Consider the following 17,360-nt stretch of genomic DNA (forward strand, 5'->3'; position numbering starts at 1 on the left):
CAGCACAAATAAGATATAATTTATTTAATGTAAGGTCTTGGGCTTCAGAAATACTCAGCTTCCAGCTGTGTGCATTCCAAAAGAAGAGGAAAATACTATGTTTGAGTATCGCACCATCTAGGGCCTTGCCTCAGCTGTGAGCTCAGCTGTGAGACTGCACTGAAGTTGCACTTTGTAGGGCCAGAGTTACATTGTAGCAGGATCAGACACAAATTATATGTAAGCACGATCAATTTATATTTCAAAATCCCCTTTTTCCTAAGCTTAGAAGATATGAAGCTTTTGCATTCTCAAAAGAGTTATGCTAATTCTTACAAAAGAATTTTAGTGAAGTTGTTATGGCAAACACTAAAAAAGACAGGAAGCAGTACAAGTCTGCTATGTAACCTTAATTTCAACGCACATATCTCATCATACTATGACACAGCCTGCCATAACTTCTCTCAGTGTGCAACCACTGTATTGACTATTGATAAAAAGCCTATTCTAAAGACATAATGATTAAATGCCATCCATCTTATGGTGTTCTTTACTGTAATGTTCATTTCACAAGTTTAAATTTAATTTTTATAGTATTCTCGATGATATATCAAGATATTTAAGAATCCAAAGCATGGAACCATTAAAATCAAAATATTCACAACCAGTATGTTCAGTTTGAGATGCCTAGGGCCTGATATCTAACATTATTTTGCATCCTGTGCATAGCTTCCATTGACTACAATCACATCTCAGTCCTCAGCACAAATCAATCCTGCAGTGTCAAGACATACAAAACCAGGAAACACATATTTAGAAATCACCGCTTAGCTTACTGACTGTAATGCTTAGCTTGACTGAGCTGGTTTAAAAATTCAAAGCATCAGTTCCTTTTAGAGAACAGTAGCATTAAGAAAATTACTGCTTTAAGAGACTTTCTCAGCTTTATATAGGAATTCTGTGGCAAAACGGAGAAACCTTTCAAGCACTTTGAGATATTTTATTTGGCATAAATGTAAACAAATTTCAACCATATAAGGGCAAATAGGAGCCAATCTTTCTCTATATAATTGTCTAGCCAAATAGTAAAACTGACTTCAAGCTTACTCAGAATTTTTCATTCAAAAAGCAAAGAACAAGTGCAGTGTTACTTGCTTAAAAGCATACTAATATAACAAGACAACTGCTAGAGATCCTTACATCATCCTAACTTACTCTATGCATAGCACATAGTGTCATTCAAAACAGAGAAATTGATAATTACATATACTCTCACACACATTCATTTTCTTGCTACAGGTAACATTCAAGCAGATCCTTACTTATTCCAGGACTGCAATTTTTCTAAAAAGCTATTAAAAAAATGACATTTGATGCAAAAGGCCACAGAAGGAGCTGAGAGAAACCTCTCTGATCCCATGTATCATAAACAATAAATAAAAATGCAGCCATACAGCTTGTATTGGCACAAGAAAGCCCAGAGGGGCGGACAGGAGTCCCAGAAGCCGGTGCCAGAACAGACCTCTCCTCCTCAGCATGTTCCTCACGAAAGGGGATTTTACTATGGCTGGACAGTACAACAAAATCAGGACTGAGGGGCACCCATTCCTTTTCTGGTAGACCAAACTGAAAAGAATACTTTATCAGCTGCTGAGAAAAATTAAAGCTTCTGTGAAAGACAATTTACTAATAGTTCTCAGTCACTTTGATGAAAATGTGCAGTTAAAAACAGTCATCTGCATGGGACATAATAACATCTCTCATTCACCCAAAAATATGCACTGTACTGGCAGGTGGAATTGAGTTACGTACCCTTTGCATGTATAGATAACTTATCTACAGTGGGATATGGCATTTAACATATGATCCTGAGGCTCCAAAATTCAATGGCCTCATTTAAGAGAATTATTAAGGATGACCGTAAGAGAGATCACAAGACAAGAGTAGCATGTTATTTATATCATGATGTGCTGCTGGATATATTTCAGAAAACCCAAGCAAAGCACAAGTGCAACTTAATTAAATCCTAAGTTTTTAGTGGTCTAAAAAGAAAAGCATAGAGTTTGGGGGTTTTTTTCCTAGCCAATACAAAAAGATATAGGACTTTGCTCCTTGTTTACTATGGTGAAATATCCTTTATCACTAAATTAATTTAACTTCTTGTCTCTAGTCACCTTTCCTATCTGATGCTTTTTTGATGTATTTAAAGTAGTAAGAATAGAATGAAACTTGAAACTAGCCACTTGTTAAACAAATCTGGAGAATAGCAGTGTCTTGACTACTCAAACTCTTCTTTTAAAAAGAACAGCATTTATTTTTAAGCATACAAAATAAAGTATCTTTGAAATTTATTTCTAACAAGAGTCAGTAGCAATAGCTCCTATTAAGACTACCTTACATGTCCTTTATTTTAATTTGCATATCCTTTTTGCTGAATTTTTATTCGTATGGCTAGTTTTTATACAAGGTGTTTGCCCCAGGATGATTTCAGAAGTTCAAGACAAAAAAAGTCTAAGCCAGTTGCTGAAGTAACTGAAGCTAAAAAAATATATGCTGTTTTCCCATGTCAGATATCAGGTCTAGATATCTTTTCTTTTGGCGGTTCTAGAACTGCTACACACTTGAACAGAGACTTTGCAGTGAATTTTACAGAACCTGGCATTTCTCTCTGTTACAGAGACAAATACGGCCAAAACCTAAGCTTTCAAGAGACAGACAGACAGACAGAGAAAAATTCACCTTTGTGCCATCAACAGAGACTTAACAGCAGGTAAATCTGCTTAAGCTTTCATGCATTCTGGCCATCATTTTGACCAAGAAATGGAAAATAACCAGTGTTATCATGTTTTGCCTATCTGATGTCATGGCTGAGATCCACGTGCTGGATCTAAAGGTACCAATCGTCCTAAGAACTTTGAAGGATGATCAGTGTCAAGACGATGCTATATATTGAAAACAAGAATTATGGCAATCCATAAATATATATTCTTGTCATGAAACATTGCTGAAACTGGTAATAGAGTACTTATGTACAGGTCTTTTGTCTACCTTCTACAAAAAAGATGTTTAAAATTCAGAACTCCAAAAAGCCACAGTTATACACTCCTTCAACTCAATCGCAACCTGGCAGCTTTCTTTCCATGTACCTACAGGATGTCTTTGAACAAGGGATAGCAGTGAGAATACACACCCACACACAAGTAGCCAGTGGAACTGTAAAACAGCTGAGCTTTCTCTCTTTCACCTGGACCCAAATTTAGGTCCTTTTACTTTACCCAAAATTCATTGCATTTGGAAGAACATAATTATCAACTGCTGTTTCTAATAGAACTTACATTGTCCGGAAAGCTCAGAAGTCACCGAAGAGTACAAGAGTACTAACAAATGGATGGCCAGGGCTCATTTCCTGAGGAAATCAGGGGAAAATATCCAGGAGCTGTGATTTGATTACAGTGTCTAAGCACTTTCACAAGGAGAAAATCCTAAACATTAAAGAGCTCTTGAATCTTGTAAGAGAAGATTTTATAAAGAACAATAATCATAAAAAAAATCACACTGGAAGAAAGACACACAGTTCTAACATCTTACAGAGATGGTGATTATTCTTTGGAACAAGCTACTTGAGAAATCTATGGATTCACTCTCTCAGGATCACTTAGTCTAATATGCTTTAGAGAAAAGCAAGATTCTGGGCTCATCAGAGGGGTCGCTAGTAAAATTTAACAGTCAAGCTGAGAACAGACAACCTAAAGGCTTTTGCTGATGTTAAATGCGCTATAAAAAACTAACAATTTCTATTTTCTTATTTTACTCGCTTTTTAATCATAAAAAGTTGCACTCAAAAACTAAGTCAAAATAATGACAAAATAAAAGATTGCAGGCCCTCCCAGGACACAGCAGCTTGCCTAAAAGATGAGCACCCAGGCTCTGGGTGTACACATTATGACAGCCTTTATTTATGGGATTATTTACAGATCTTTTTCCATAGGATTCATCCATTTTTCTGCACATAGGATGGTTCTAGCACATGCTAGAGCACGTGCATATAGCAGTGAAGCCCGTTTACACAATGAAACAGGAAGACATACCTAAAGGATACAAGATTTCCTGAAGGTAATTACTATTAACAACCTTTCAACAGCTGAATGATATGCTGTGGAAGGAGATCCTATCCCTGCCTCTACCACAGAGTTTCCGAATGATCTTAACCAAGTCAATGAGACCAAATGAGACAAGAAATTGCCTATTTCTTCATTTTTTATGGGACCTAGAATCTGACTTGCAGAAGTGAAAAGCACTGAGAGCTATTGGTGATGCAAAGAGATCTCTGATTTCAGGATCTAAACAACTCTGTAGTATTGAACAATACCCTAATGAAATACCTTGTTCAAAGCATCTCAAATTGATTGCCCTAAGATGTGAATACCCGATTTTTTATCCATCTATGTCATAATTAGGTAAAGAACTGTTATCCTAAAGTGGTGTTTTGAAAACAAATCCATAAATATTTTTGCAGCACTTCAAGTATTAAAGCACTTACACAATCACAGTTGTCTCAGCTCAGTGTTACTGCTCTTCAGTAAAGAGGTTGAAATGGAGCATATCCACAGAATAAAGGTGATTTCAGGAAATATATTTACCTTGTAATCTGAGTAGACTAAAGAATTACCACAGCTCAGCTGATGAACTCAGTCACTTGTAGCATCTGTTTTTCAGATAGAATTGTAATGTGCCAAGAAAAGCCCTTGAGAAGTCAGTCTGAATGACATTATATAGACAAGCCACGGAATAAACAGGGAACAGTAAGAAATAAACAGAGTACAAAGTAATTACTGAGTGCCTAGGGCAAGAACAAAACTTTACAGACAGGACACTACTGTACACATATTCTGTCTTAAGAATGTTCACTCTTTTCCACTCTTGCTTTTGATATTGGCAGTTAGTTGATTCAGGACAGAGAAGTAGGGGTCCTCAATTGAATGGATCACTAATCTTATGAAGAATGGAAATTCTCATTTTGGGATTCTTACACTGAAAAAAATAGGTACTTATTGCAAAGGTGATCTTGCATCTTTAATACATAATAATCAAGAATTAAAATGAAATCTAGTAGGGCACTGAATTAATTTCTCTTAAACACAAGGAAAGTTGGTTTATTCTTTCAATTCAGTTCAGCACAAGATTTTTGTTCATATTAACAACCACTACATTATTGCTGACTTACCTATTATCTATTAAATAAACATAGTATTCGAGAGGTTATACATAATGAAGAACAGCAAAAAAGCATAGGTAAACCACTTTAAACATTGACACTTTAAAGACTTTTAACGTAAGGAAAGGTAATTGAGATTGAAAAGACCTTCCTTTACAGACTGTTGTTCATTAGAAATTGAACTCATATTGAATCCAGTTTACAATAAAAATCTCTATAGTAATTGCTGTACTTTCTTCTCCTAAATGAAAGAAAATAGTATTAATATAAGTAGAAAATTGGCACTGTTCCTTGAAAACAAAGTGCTTCAGATATATACAAAACTACCTCTTCTCATAAAGGTTCAAGTATCCACATCAGTGATTAGACCTGCAGCTCACAGGTTCTGACAGTTGCTCAACCAAATATTAAGCTGCCTCCATCAGTACCTACTCTGTGATAAGTATCTAGAAGATCAAAGGAAAGCTTTATGTTAATGGAAATTACATACAGATAACAAAAGTCAGTTTTGTTATTTTAGTGTTCATATTCACTTATTTTGGTGTTATCGTTATTCTGGTCTTCTAGAGACTTACTAGAAAGAAAAGTTTTATTTTTCCCTGTTTTTGTAATAATCAACATTGATATGGCCTTGTCCATTTACAAGCCATGATGTACAAGGTTATTCTTGCCTGATATCAACATATCAGTATGAAAGAGTACACAAGCAGATCCTCTATTTTCATAGAAGCCAGGCAAAATCTACAATAGAAATCTGTTCATTATTCAGCGAATATGAACTATCTGGGTTGAAGGCAGGGCTGTAGATCTGTCACTTCTGCTACAGATGGATACCAGGCGTTGAAAGCGTAATACTCTACAATAAGGCAACAGCCAAAGGACACACAAATACCACCTTTTCTTGTGCATGTCTCAAAAGATTAGTGATACAGAGCACTGTATAATCCTCAACAACTTTCTTTAGGCACATATATGAATGTCCAGTTCCTTGACAATTACACAGAGAAGTTGCCATCAATAATTGTTTCCAGGAAATACTAGATTAAGACAAACATTGGTCCTTCTAGCTTGGAGTTTGTAGGTCCCATCAGTCACTGGCCCCCGCAGAAGCCTTTTTCTGCACATCCAGTGCAGAATCTACTGCAAATCTAGCACAAATAATCCAGCCGAGAACTCTACAGAGCTACCTCTAACCTGCCTTCTTCTCAGCAGAATCTTCGAGCTCAAATTTTCTAACCGTTCCACAGCAAGTTTGGTTCTTTATTCTATGTTTCCTGGATGTAATCTCTGGCTTAAGGAGCAGATATTCACTTAACAGCTGATCCCAGAACTCTGCTAAAGACCCACCCTGCCCTTTGACAGTCATTTATGCCTTAAAAAAGATCCAACATAAAATTTGACAATTATTGTTAATTATAAAAGAAAAAAAAAAGAAGGATTTCCTTCCCAAGTCCTGTTTTGGCCCTTCTGATAGAATGGATAATTGAATCTTTCTTCACTCTTCAAAGTGTGCCCTTGCTCTGCCCTACAGCACCTTTCAACATTCATCCCCATATGGTTTCTTTAGTTGTTGGACCCTGTCCACATTTGATAAGAAAAACCAGCAAAAACATTATTGCTCTACTTTATATATATTGCTGTACACTCTTAGCTATCACTGCACATCCTTGGTTTTTGACTATGGTTTTTGACATTATGCCTGTGCTCATGAATGTACTTTGGATGTAATTTTTTCCTGTGGATTTGCTTGCTCTTAGTTCAGTATTTGCAAAATAGGAAAAGAGGGATGCCTATCTGGAAATATGGATCTGCTTGCTCTGATGTGCGTTTCTCTTAGATATGCTTCTTATTCTCCTTCTGTTGCAGTTAGTCCTCAGAACAAATCTGCAATGACAGCACACACTTTGGATCACCCATGGGGCTGTTCATGGACTTCATTTCCTGAATACCATTTTTAGGCTCAGTGGCTGGCATTTTGTGGGACAGACTGCTGCTGCATGTTCATTTCAAGCTTGCTTTCTCAAGGCATTCCCAGAGATATCAGAAGCATGCTTCCCTCCTGTCAGCTTTCTTGAGTGACATATTTATGGTTGACCCCTGCTTCTGTTTTATCTGTATAATTTCTACGTTTAGTAATAAATGTCCCATGTCACTCTTTCTCATTTACAGTTTACAGGATTTGGGCTGGAATGTAGCATGCAAATAAACTCTACGAAGTGTTTTTGCAATACTAAGCTACATCATGGCATTGAATGAACTACACAGCAGACAACATAAATTACACAATGTTGTTTTATTTGTAAATAGCAGTTTGTTAGTCAAACAGTATCATTATACCTATGTCTTTCATCCTCTGGTGTGCAAAAATGTGTAAGTTCCATATTTCTCCCCCACTACTCATTAATATTGCATCTCCAGGTTGAATTACTGAACATTTTAGTTTGGACTACACAGAACAATTTCATTATTTCCAAAGACAGGCAGCACATATCCAAGTCATTTTAAAGTTTTCTGACAGTCTGACTTGATAAAATGATGATATAAATCATCACAAACCTTAACCATCCTAAGGATATGATCAAGCTTTATGTTTCACATTATGAGAGATCAAATTAAATCATTCTTGTAGCTCTATGCTGATCTGCACTGAATGATGTATTTACAACTCTCACCAACTTCAGCGAAAGTTGAAAATGGTTAGAATTTCTCAATATCAGACCATTCCTGTAGTGGAGAAGGAACTAAAATTAAATATAAGGAATTCATGATGCTACAGCTTGTACCAGACACAGTCTGTGGTAGAGTGAAAAAATTGTTGTATCTTTCAAGATGAAAGAAGTGTAGATTTAATGACTTACCCCTTCCGCCTTTTCCTCTGTGTTGGCCAGCATCTCCTGGAGGGCCCGAACTGACAGGGACTGTTCCAGCACAAAGGTGCAGATGGACAAGTCTGGGGGCACATTCTAGATGAAAGAAAAATGTGAGATTCCATTAGTGACAGATCTGCTGAACAGCATTTTCTAATGCTTCTCCTTTCCCTCATTTTCAGTGAATTCAAAAGATCTTCTGTATCCTAGAGGCTATAAAAGCCAGTCACATATTGCATTGCAGGTTAAAGAGCAACAAGCCAGCAAAGGGAAGTGATTCTTCCCCTCCACTGAGTGCTGGTAAGATTATCCCTGGCATACTGGGTCCAGTTTGGGACCCCAGTACAACAAAGATTCCAATAAACTGGAGGCAGCTCCACAAAGGGTCACCAAGATGGTCAGGGCTTGAGTGCTTGAGGAAAGGCTGGAGGAGCTAAGCTTCACTTGCCTGGGGCAGAGAAAGGGGAGAGAGGGATCTCACAGCAATCTTCAGCTACCTAATGGTGACTACAGAGAGGAAGGAGCCTGACTCTTGTTGGACGTGCACAACAAAAGAACAAAAAGCAATGCATACAATAAAAAATGCAATTAGATATTAGAGAAAAAAAAATCACCCTGAAGATGGTTAAATACTGAGAGAGGTTGTCCAGAAAGGTGTGAAAGCTCCATCCTTGGAGTTACTCCAATCTTGACTATGAAAGACCCCGAGCAATTTCAAAGCTGGCCTGCTATAGCTAGGAGGCAGGATCAGATGTCCTCCCTGAAGTACCTTCCAAATCAGAATTTTCCATGATTCCGCCAGTAAGTCCCCATCATTATTGTACAACAGGTATGAAAATAAGAAGGATCATGTTTTCATCTTTAGAAAGCCTTCAGCTAACATATAGTAATGCAGGCAAATCATGACCTAGACTATAAAGGAAATTAATGACAAGCTATAAAAGCAAAAATTGTGGAAATTCCAATGCTACTTACAAATTAATAGATTTTAGAGCACTATTTTCTATATCTCCAAAGATAATAGTTATTTTTATTTATTCCCCACTGATGGCAATGCAGAAAATTTCTTTTCCAAAAATTATGTATTTTTGTTTCATCAGGACAATAGCAGGTATCTTTTCACCTGCTGTTTTGACTACCATAACCTTTTTATCTCAAGTCTTGAGGTCCCTGCTCATTTTGTACAAATATGCTTCTCTCACTAGTGTTTACCTTAATTTTCCTGCATGATGAGGAGGACTATATCCAAAATTAAGACAGTTTCTTTCAGTTCTGCCTAGTAAACTACTTTTGCTCTGATATCTCTATGAGGAATATGCAACTGTCCTGACTGAAGAGAAAATCTTTGTATAATCTTTGCAGGTTCATAAACGTTCATTTTACATTCTTACGGCACTGATCAACATAGCGCTCCATATTTAACAGATATCTAGAAATTCCTGTTAGTAACTAGATATAACAGTTACACCTACATAACAAGGTATGTTGATGAACTTAGATGGGAATACTCAAGAGCAGAAGTTGCAAGAAACTTATCGTTGCTGATCTGCGTCCACGGACATGATCCCGACACTGTAGAACAACTGCTGGTCACTAAACTCTGGGCCACCGCAACAAATTTCTGGATGCTGCAGGTGTATCTTTGCTGCATTAGGAAATCAACTCTCGGAGTGCATAAGCCAAAAATTTGCTTAAACAAAACAAAAACGCAGAAAAGCAGAAACCGGTATACAAATATGTGAACAGTATGCAAATGTGTAATCTTTTTTAAAACTAGATGTACCTATACTTGCACCTTTTTTCACTCTAGAGGTTTCTTATCACTGAATTGTAATGGACTCTTCTCCATAATCCCAATCATCATGAATCACAACCCCTTAATTATTTCAGTCATTAAGGGGTCTTTCTGCTTCCCTTTTCCTTCTCATGTTCATTCTCAGGAACCAAAGGGCTTAAGCATCATACTCAGCTGGGGGAACAAAATGCTGCTTTTAGACTCCTGGTAGTAGCCAGGACTCATCCTTACAATGGTCCAAGCCTGTGAATGCCTTGGCTAAGATAGCACCTTCTCAGCTTTGCTGAGTGCTTCACTATATTCTAAGCTAAAAGTAGAGAGTCTTATAAAGATAAATATTTAACTACTTGAGAGTGAAAAAAAATCACTGTGCTATTGAAAAGCTAATCTTACAGACTATAATAAAAATCGATAATAAAACTGAAACAAGTTTGTAAGAGCAGTGTCTAAGTTGCAAGGTGACAAAAGAAAATTAAACTGTATGTGGGGATCTTTTCTTATGTTAATAGAAGAATATGCAACTCCTACACATATTTTCTTTTCTCCAAAATCTCTTTTCATGTTCTTTGTTCTTATCCTTCCCATACTAGTTGCATACTTTAGTATAGGAATATTTTTATTGAATATTAGAAAACTTTTTTACATCATGAACATTTATATTGCTGAAGGATTATGTTTATTCAAACCTTACACATTTCCTCTTCCTAGGCCTCAGCCATTAACCTCAGAAAGGTAATTACAAAATCATTTCATTCATTTTTTAAAAAAGTTTACTTAAAATATCCCCCCCTTAATGCTTATTAAATTGCTGCTCATCTCTCCTAACATTACAGTAATTCAAATCTGTTTAGTAACTGATAGATATTTCATTACCTGCCACTATTTATGTTTTAATAAAGTAAATACAAAATGCTACTTTAATTTAAATTCACCTAAAGTAAAAAGCAATAAATAACATCCTAGTTTGCAAGGGCTTTTTCTTTGTTTAATTATTGATGCTAATGCATGAAATATTTTTAAGCTAACTTTTTAGAAACAAACCTCTACTTATTAATGTTGTCATTGCCATTTTTCTTTTGTAGTTACTTAGAGAGTAAAACAGTCTCTATAGTGCTAGCATTAGACCAACAGACAAATAATCGGATTCTCTTCAGAGCGTCCTTGTAACAGTAAGTCCTATCATAATCTCGTATTTTACTAAGTGGGAAAGGGAGCACGCGCAGATCACGGGCTGCGAGGTGGTGGTGTTGTGCTCATGTTTACCAAGCAGAAATTTTCCATTCTAGAAAGCTTTGCCGAAATGAATTTTGCCAAACCTTATAGTTCCCTGTAAATTCTCCCCAATGCAGATCGACAGACAAATAAGAATCTGAACAAAAACGAGAAAGATGTTCCTTGCAATGTGCTCCAACATTTTCCAAGGCAGGAAATGTTGTCCCATATCCGTATTTGGCTATAAGCCAACTTTCTTTTTACACACACTCCGAAACAACATTCCTGGTGTTATTACTATGGCTTCCTTTAAGATTTTTGATGACAGCCTATCTCCCACTTATACATACAATTGCGTGACCCTATCAAAACTTTTGCTACAAAACCTACCCTATCGGTCAAACGCTTTAAAATATGGCAGAGTCCTGCCTCATTTGTTGCAGTGATCAAACCAACACACTTGGGCCACTTCTTCTTCATTTACGTTCAAGAAAGCCATGAGCATTTTCTTCCCTTCCCCTTAAAACCGAGGAACGAAGTCCCAAAGAACGTTTTTCAGCCGCTCTTGCAGCCGGTGAGCAAAGGCGCAGGTTGAGCAGGCAGGGGGTCATAAAGGAAAGCTGCGTAAGATTGCTTTGCTTTAAGTAAGAGAAAAGCGCGCCTTCCCCTTAGAGCTGAGCAACGTGTTTAGCTCAGGGGCGTGCAGCTCCGCTCGCCCTTCGACGCAGTCCATTTCAATGGCAATTGCCATTTTTTAAAGCTGCGCGTTTGGAAGATGAGTTTTCAGACTGGCATACAGACACAGACTGGCGGTTCCCACTCCAAACAGCCCCCTCCAGAAAGCAACACCCTTCCAGATCATTTCTGAACACTCACTTAAATATGCTTTAAAAAAGATGACTTACATGTCAAAGCATAAAATAAAGATGAGGAAGAAAAATCCCTTACAAAGTCCTTGCCGATCTTCCAATTATCTACTGCATGGCTCATATTACCCTCAGAGAGGAACAGAGGATAGTATACAAAAAATAAAAGTATTCTAGAGTATATGGTATTCTAATACTCCACGTATGAAAATACCTTCATAGAAATAAATTTCTTAATAGGTTTCAGTGTCCAGACTTGAGCGCCTGCATACGGGAGAGGCTGCAGTGGGAATCTGTAGCAACGTCTGCCGTTTCCTCAGCCTTTGTCAAGGACAGGCCAGATCTGCAGACAAGAACTGGAGCGAATGCTTCGATGGACTATAAATACGTTATTAAATACCATAGGATTTTGAAGGAAACATTTTGCTACGTGTCTAACACCCACCCACCAGTGCACTTCTAAGGAATAGCTATGAAAAAAAAAATCCTATAATTAGCTAGAAATTTTCAGTAGTTTAATGGTAATCATAAATCTTTATGATTTATAAATCATAAATCTTTGACAGCACAACACAATTTACACATGAAAAAGATGATCACTGCTTGAAAGCAGTGTCTCAGTAGATCAAAATAACCATATTAATAATCCTCCACATTCTCTTCTGCCAGTTTTTATTGTATTCCTCTTTGCTGCAGTGTCTTCCTAAATTAAGACATACAAAAATGGTTCATATTCCCAGTAGGTTGGTTGACTGGTTTGTAAAAGAATAGGCAATAAGGTCCTTGGACAGTCCAGAGAATCTACTTCAATTATTCTCTTCTTCCTTTGATCCAGAAGATCAGTGGAAAATTTTGCTAAACAATAGCAGAATTCAAAATCATTCATATTCAATTTATTTTACACAAAACTACAAAACTAGATTATATTTTAACGTCTTTTAACAAAATATAACTGGAAACTTCAAAAGTGAAAAGCAGCACCTCTGCTATATCTGAGTTTAAAACACTACTGATTTTCTGTTAGTTCTTGTTTTCATTTGATCGAATTAAATAACATAGAATTTTTGTCTAGATGATCCAGTCAGTCGTAATTGCAAACTAATATGCAAGTAGCTAAAAAAAAATCAATCTGCATAGTGAATAAACTAGAAATAATATTTTAAATTTCAAAAGACGACCCAGTACTGCTAAAAAATAAACAATAAATTACTATTAACTTTTTCTATTAACTCTTCATCATTGTTTATAAGAGCCCCTTATGCTCAGTGAAACAAAACAGATTAACATAGTTAAATTCTTGTCTAGCATTTTTAAGACAAATATGTTACTTAGGTAATAGCTGTATTATTTAAGAAAATTTCAGAATTCCATATTCTTCCTGTCCAGTTTAAACAACACTTAATGTATACACTAACGCAATTTTCTGTACTAACGTGCAGTAAATTATGCTTTACTCCCTGACAAGCAGATGTGCAAATTAGATAATCATACCCTATATTAAAAAGGTGTTTTGAGCAAAGCTTTTGAAATGCTGTTTTAAAATATCTCCAAATCTAGTCCAACCCACAACAGAATCAGGGATACTGGATGTGTTCATTGCGCACCATTTCAGTTCTTACTGATTATTATTTACAAGTATACTATACTCCAGTGTGCTGGCAGCGAAAGCAAAAGGTTTAGACTCCAAATTCTTTCCTGCTGTTATTCTGATGAGCACACAGCACTAACAAGCCACAATAATCTATGACCTGCTCATATCAAAAAGACTGTGATCCTTCAAAATAAAAACTTGTCTCTCACAAATACTAGTGCAGAACTGAAGAATAATAAATCTCATCTGCAAACACTATTCTGTTTCTGTTAATAAGCAACCTTACTTCAGCTTTCTCTTCCTAACTATTTGCAAACTGCCTAGTTGTTTTGCTAGGCTCATGTTTTGTTTTGGGTTTTTTTTTTTTTTTTTTGGTCTCCTCTACCCAAATTGCTAATGAAGTAGATCTGCAGGTGTTTCACCTCTAACTATATATTAAATATTCACACATCAGTGCCTAAGAAGAGCACCTAACTAAGCAGTCTGATTTACAAAGCATCCACAGTTTGTATGACTGTCAAAAACTGAGATGTGGGTGTTCATAACTTTTGAGAAAATAGCACACTTACTAGATGCCTAACTGAGAATCTAGGTGGGAGGATTCAAAAATGCAATTTTAGAACAGAATTTAAGCAAAACACCTGTGCATCTATTCATGGGAGCAGCCTGAAACAAACTGAACTGATCACCTATTTTGAAGTTACATTTATATTTATAAAGCCCCCTCTTTCTGGTAGTCCCTTTCACTTAAATGAGATAGGGGCTGGTGACAGTGATGAAATGCACCCAGTACTACCAAGTAAAAGCACCCATTTCTGGGACCCTCTAGAGAAGGGCACGGCTTTCCATGTTTCCAAGTTTGTTATCAAAAGAAATACACAGCTCTGCTGACTAGCCCTGTCAGCCAAACAAGATGAATCACATTCACCAAATCCCAAAACAGAAAAGACAGAACAGATTGCAGGTCTTAAGGTTTCAGCGCAACAAGAAAAGATAATTCAACAAGAGCATCAAGCTCCTGTAGGTTTATCAGTAGGAGACCACACAGTGGAGAGGAGACTAGGACAGGCACAGACAGCTACCAGTGGGACAGAGGCCAGATCCAAATCACTGCAATCACTTCATTCCCAAAGGCCAGCTCCAAGTCCTCAGCAGCTCCTTTGGACCATGGAACAGTCATCACCATCCACTATTCCACTAATCACCTGCATTTTAACTTATCTTGTTAATCTGGCCTACACAATTACTCGCTTTAGGTTTTTTGAAAGATTCTCCTCCCAGGGTCACGTCTATGAAGTTCCCCTACCTCACCCACATTTCTGAGTGCAGAACTCTCTCACAATGTTAGGTTTGACGCACACAGTAGCGAAAAAGTCTTGATACGCTTGGTATTATCATGAGCAGTTAACTAGTTTTCATCAGTAAATGAGTTAGCACAGCAGTAAAAACTGAAATCTTTTCCTGCTCTTCCTTCCAGGTAGCAATTGTCATCTGCTTCCAAAAGACAACGATACAGGGAGCATGGTCACGCTGGAACAGTTCCTTAGTAAAGAAAAATGTTATCTACAACTTCATCTGCACAAACTGAAAATATAACATGCAGAGGGAAACTGCTTCTTTGCTTTTTTTCTCACAGTTCTAAAAATTCATATAAAATCTACCTCCACAGAGCTTTTTCTTATATAACTACATTTTTTTCTTATATGTTTGTAAATGAAGTTTTACATTAATTTTTCAGTTTTTGCTCTTTTGAAAAACTTCACTCCTGCATGCTCCTGAGGATCACGAGGCCAGTATGGACCTAGGTACCTGCTCGGAAATCCTGAGTTCTAATCCCTAGTATGATATTTACTTTCTTTTGGGATTTAGGGCCTCATATCATCCTTCACTAAAAAGGATATATAAATAATGTTCTTATTCAACCTCTCTTTCCTTAGTCTCTTTTTTAACCCTAAGTTCAACACACCTACATTAATGAGAGTTATTTCTCTTTTTTATTTGTTCTCTGAGAATTTAAAACTTTTAGCAATAGAAAAAAAAGCGATGACAAGGAGCTACATACACTTCCCAAATTTCAGCCTCATTGAATAAACCAAGTTAATCAACTCAACAGACACTAGAATATACACAGCTGTAGTCAGAAGCTTAAATGAACATTATCTAATAGTATATCACCCTGATGCAGTGTAAGTCTGTTAATTTTAAAGGTAATCAGGAAAATTTCATGCTACTTAACCAAAAAACTCATAGGATCAACAGTGCACACATCCAAATTAAGCAAGTATTTTTGTTCAACTTTATGCTGATCCAACAAATTCTACTTTGTTATGTTAATATTATGTGTATTGTTCAAAACTTTCCAGTTCCCTTTTGATTTTAGAGATTTTGCTGTATTTGTAGCTATTGCAATATGTAATGGAAAAAATTGGAATATTATTATTTGAGAGTATACTATTACTTCAGAAACTGGAAAGAATCAGCTAAAATATGATTCTCACCATATCAGAAAGCATGATCTTTATAACAGACCCTTCTGAAACATAATAGTGGACACTTAGTTTTAACTGCTGAGAATTTTATTGTAAATTTTCAAATATTGAACTTGTTCTTTTGTGCTTCTGAAATCAACAGTGGAACTGTATCATGAGGAAAATTGGTTTCTATCAACTCTTGCTGGGACAGGAGACAGAGTTTATACTCTGTCTGTATAAACTTCCTACTTAGAGGAAGGAAGGAAAGAAGACGCATCATTTGAGCCCTTCTGAAAGTATCAGCCCTCTCTTGGACAAAACACTCAAAGCACAGAGGCTCTTTTCAGGCACTCATATCAAAATCCTCTGTTTTGCTTGAGAGCTCCTATAATGTGCTAAAGCACCCGCAGTGCAAAATTCTGTTTTATCAGTAAAATTTTTACAGATTGCAAAATAAATCAGTTTTTATAACCAGAATAAATAATGTATAAAGTCTGTATTGAGTCAATTACTCATTCACAAGCTTAATAAAAAATTCTATTTAAAATAAATTAAATGCAATTGCCCACAAAAGTTGCAGTCTGTCCCATCAGCCACAGCATTACAGAAGCTAGGTGTGCTTCATTCAAATTTAGATGTGCCAGCCTCAACATAAAAATACATTTATATACATAGATACATATGTGCATATGTCTATATATATATATACATGCACACACAAACATATATAAAGTCAATTTAGCAAGATGAAAAGCACTTCATATCTCTTTTGTCATTCTTGTGGTTATGTTTCTTGTAATGACAATATGTCCATTCTGATTCAGGGTAGCTGTAATGTTCATAAGGCACCCCAGATTCTTTTGATCTTACTTGATTAAAAATAATACCTATATCAAAAATATCACTTTTATCTTCAGTGGTACGCACATTTACCTCTACAACATAATGCAAATTACTACAAATGGTATAGTGAAAGTTATTCACCAAAGAAACATACATAACATACATTTTTTATTTTGAAATTCTTATAATCTTACAGAAACTTCAGCAAATATTTGGGTCGTGGATAGAAAGACTTTAGGAGTTGTAAGAGTAGAACTGATACTATCAGACTGTCTGCTAGGAAATTCTTCATGGATTTAGGGATGCATGCTGTCCAGATTTTCACTGCTCACATGAAAAAAAGACAAAATTACTTTCAAACATACCTGTCTATTTAAATTTCAGCAAAATTTTGGAGTGGTTCTTCTAAATATACATCCATATATGTTTAGGCATGTATAAAGTCCCTCCATTAGTGTGTATGGCACTGCATTTGAGTGTACAATGCATGGTAAGCAACCCATTTAAAATGTACCTTTATT

The 17,360-nt window shown here is 36.3% G+C and overlaps 1 protein-coding gene across 5 annotated transcripts in view; it reads right to left on the bottom strand.

Annotated features, from left to right (window-relative positions):
* RYR2 (ryanodine receptor 2) overlaps window positions 1–17,360 on the bottom strand; it is a 444,114-nt gene that overhangs the window by 291,375 nt on the left and 135,379 nt on the right. For all 5 annotated transcript variants that reach the window (XM_062572155.1, XM_062572154.1, XM_062572153.1 and 2 more), the window contains exon 3: window positions 8,053–8,157. In XM_062572155.1, coding sequence (XP_062428139.1) covers window positions 8,053–8,157 — 105 coding nt within the window. The remainder of the gene's footprint in view (window positions 1–8,052; window positions 8,158–17,360) is intronic.

This window comes from Rhea pennata, chromosome 3, assembly GCF_028389875.1.
Source record: "Rhea pennata isolate bPtePen1 chromosome 3, bPtePen1.pri, whole genome shotgun sequence".
Taxonomy (NCBI): Eukaryota; Metazoa; Chordata; class Aves; order Rheiformes; family Rheidae; genus Rhea; species Rhea pennata.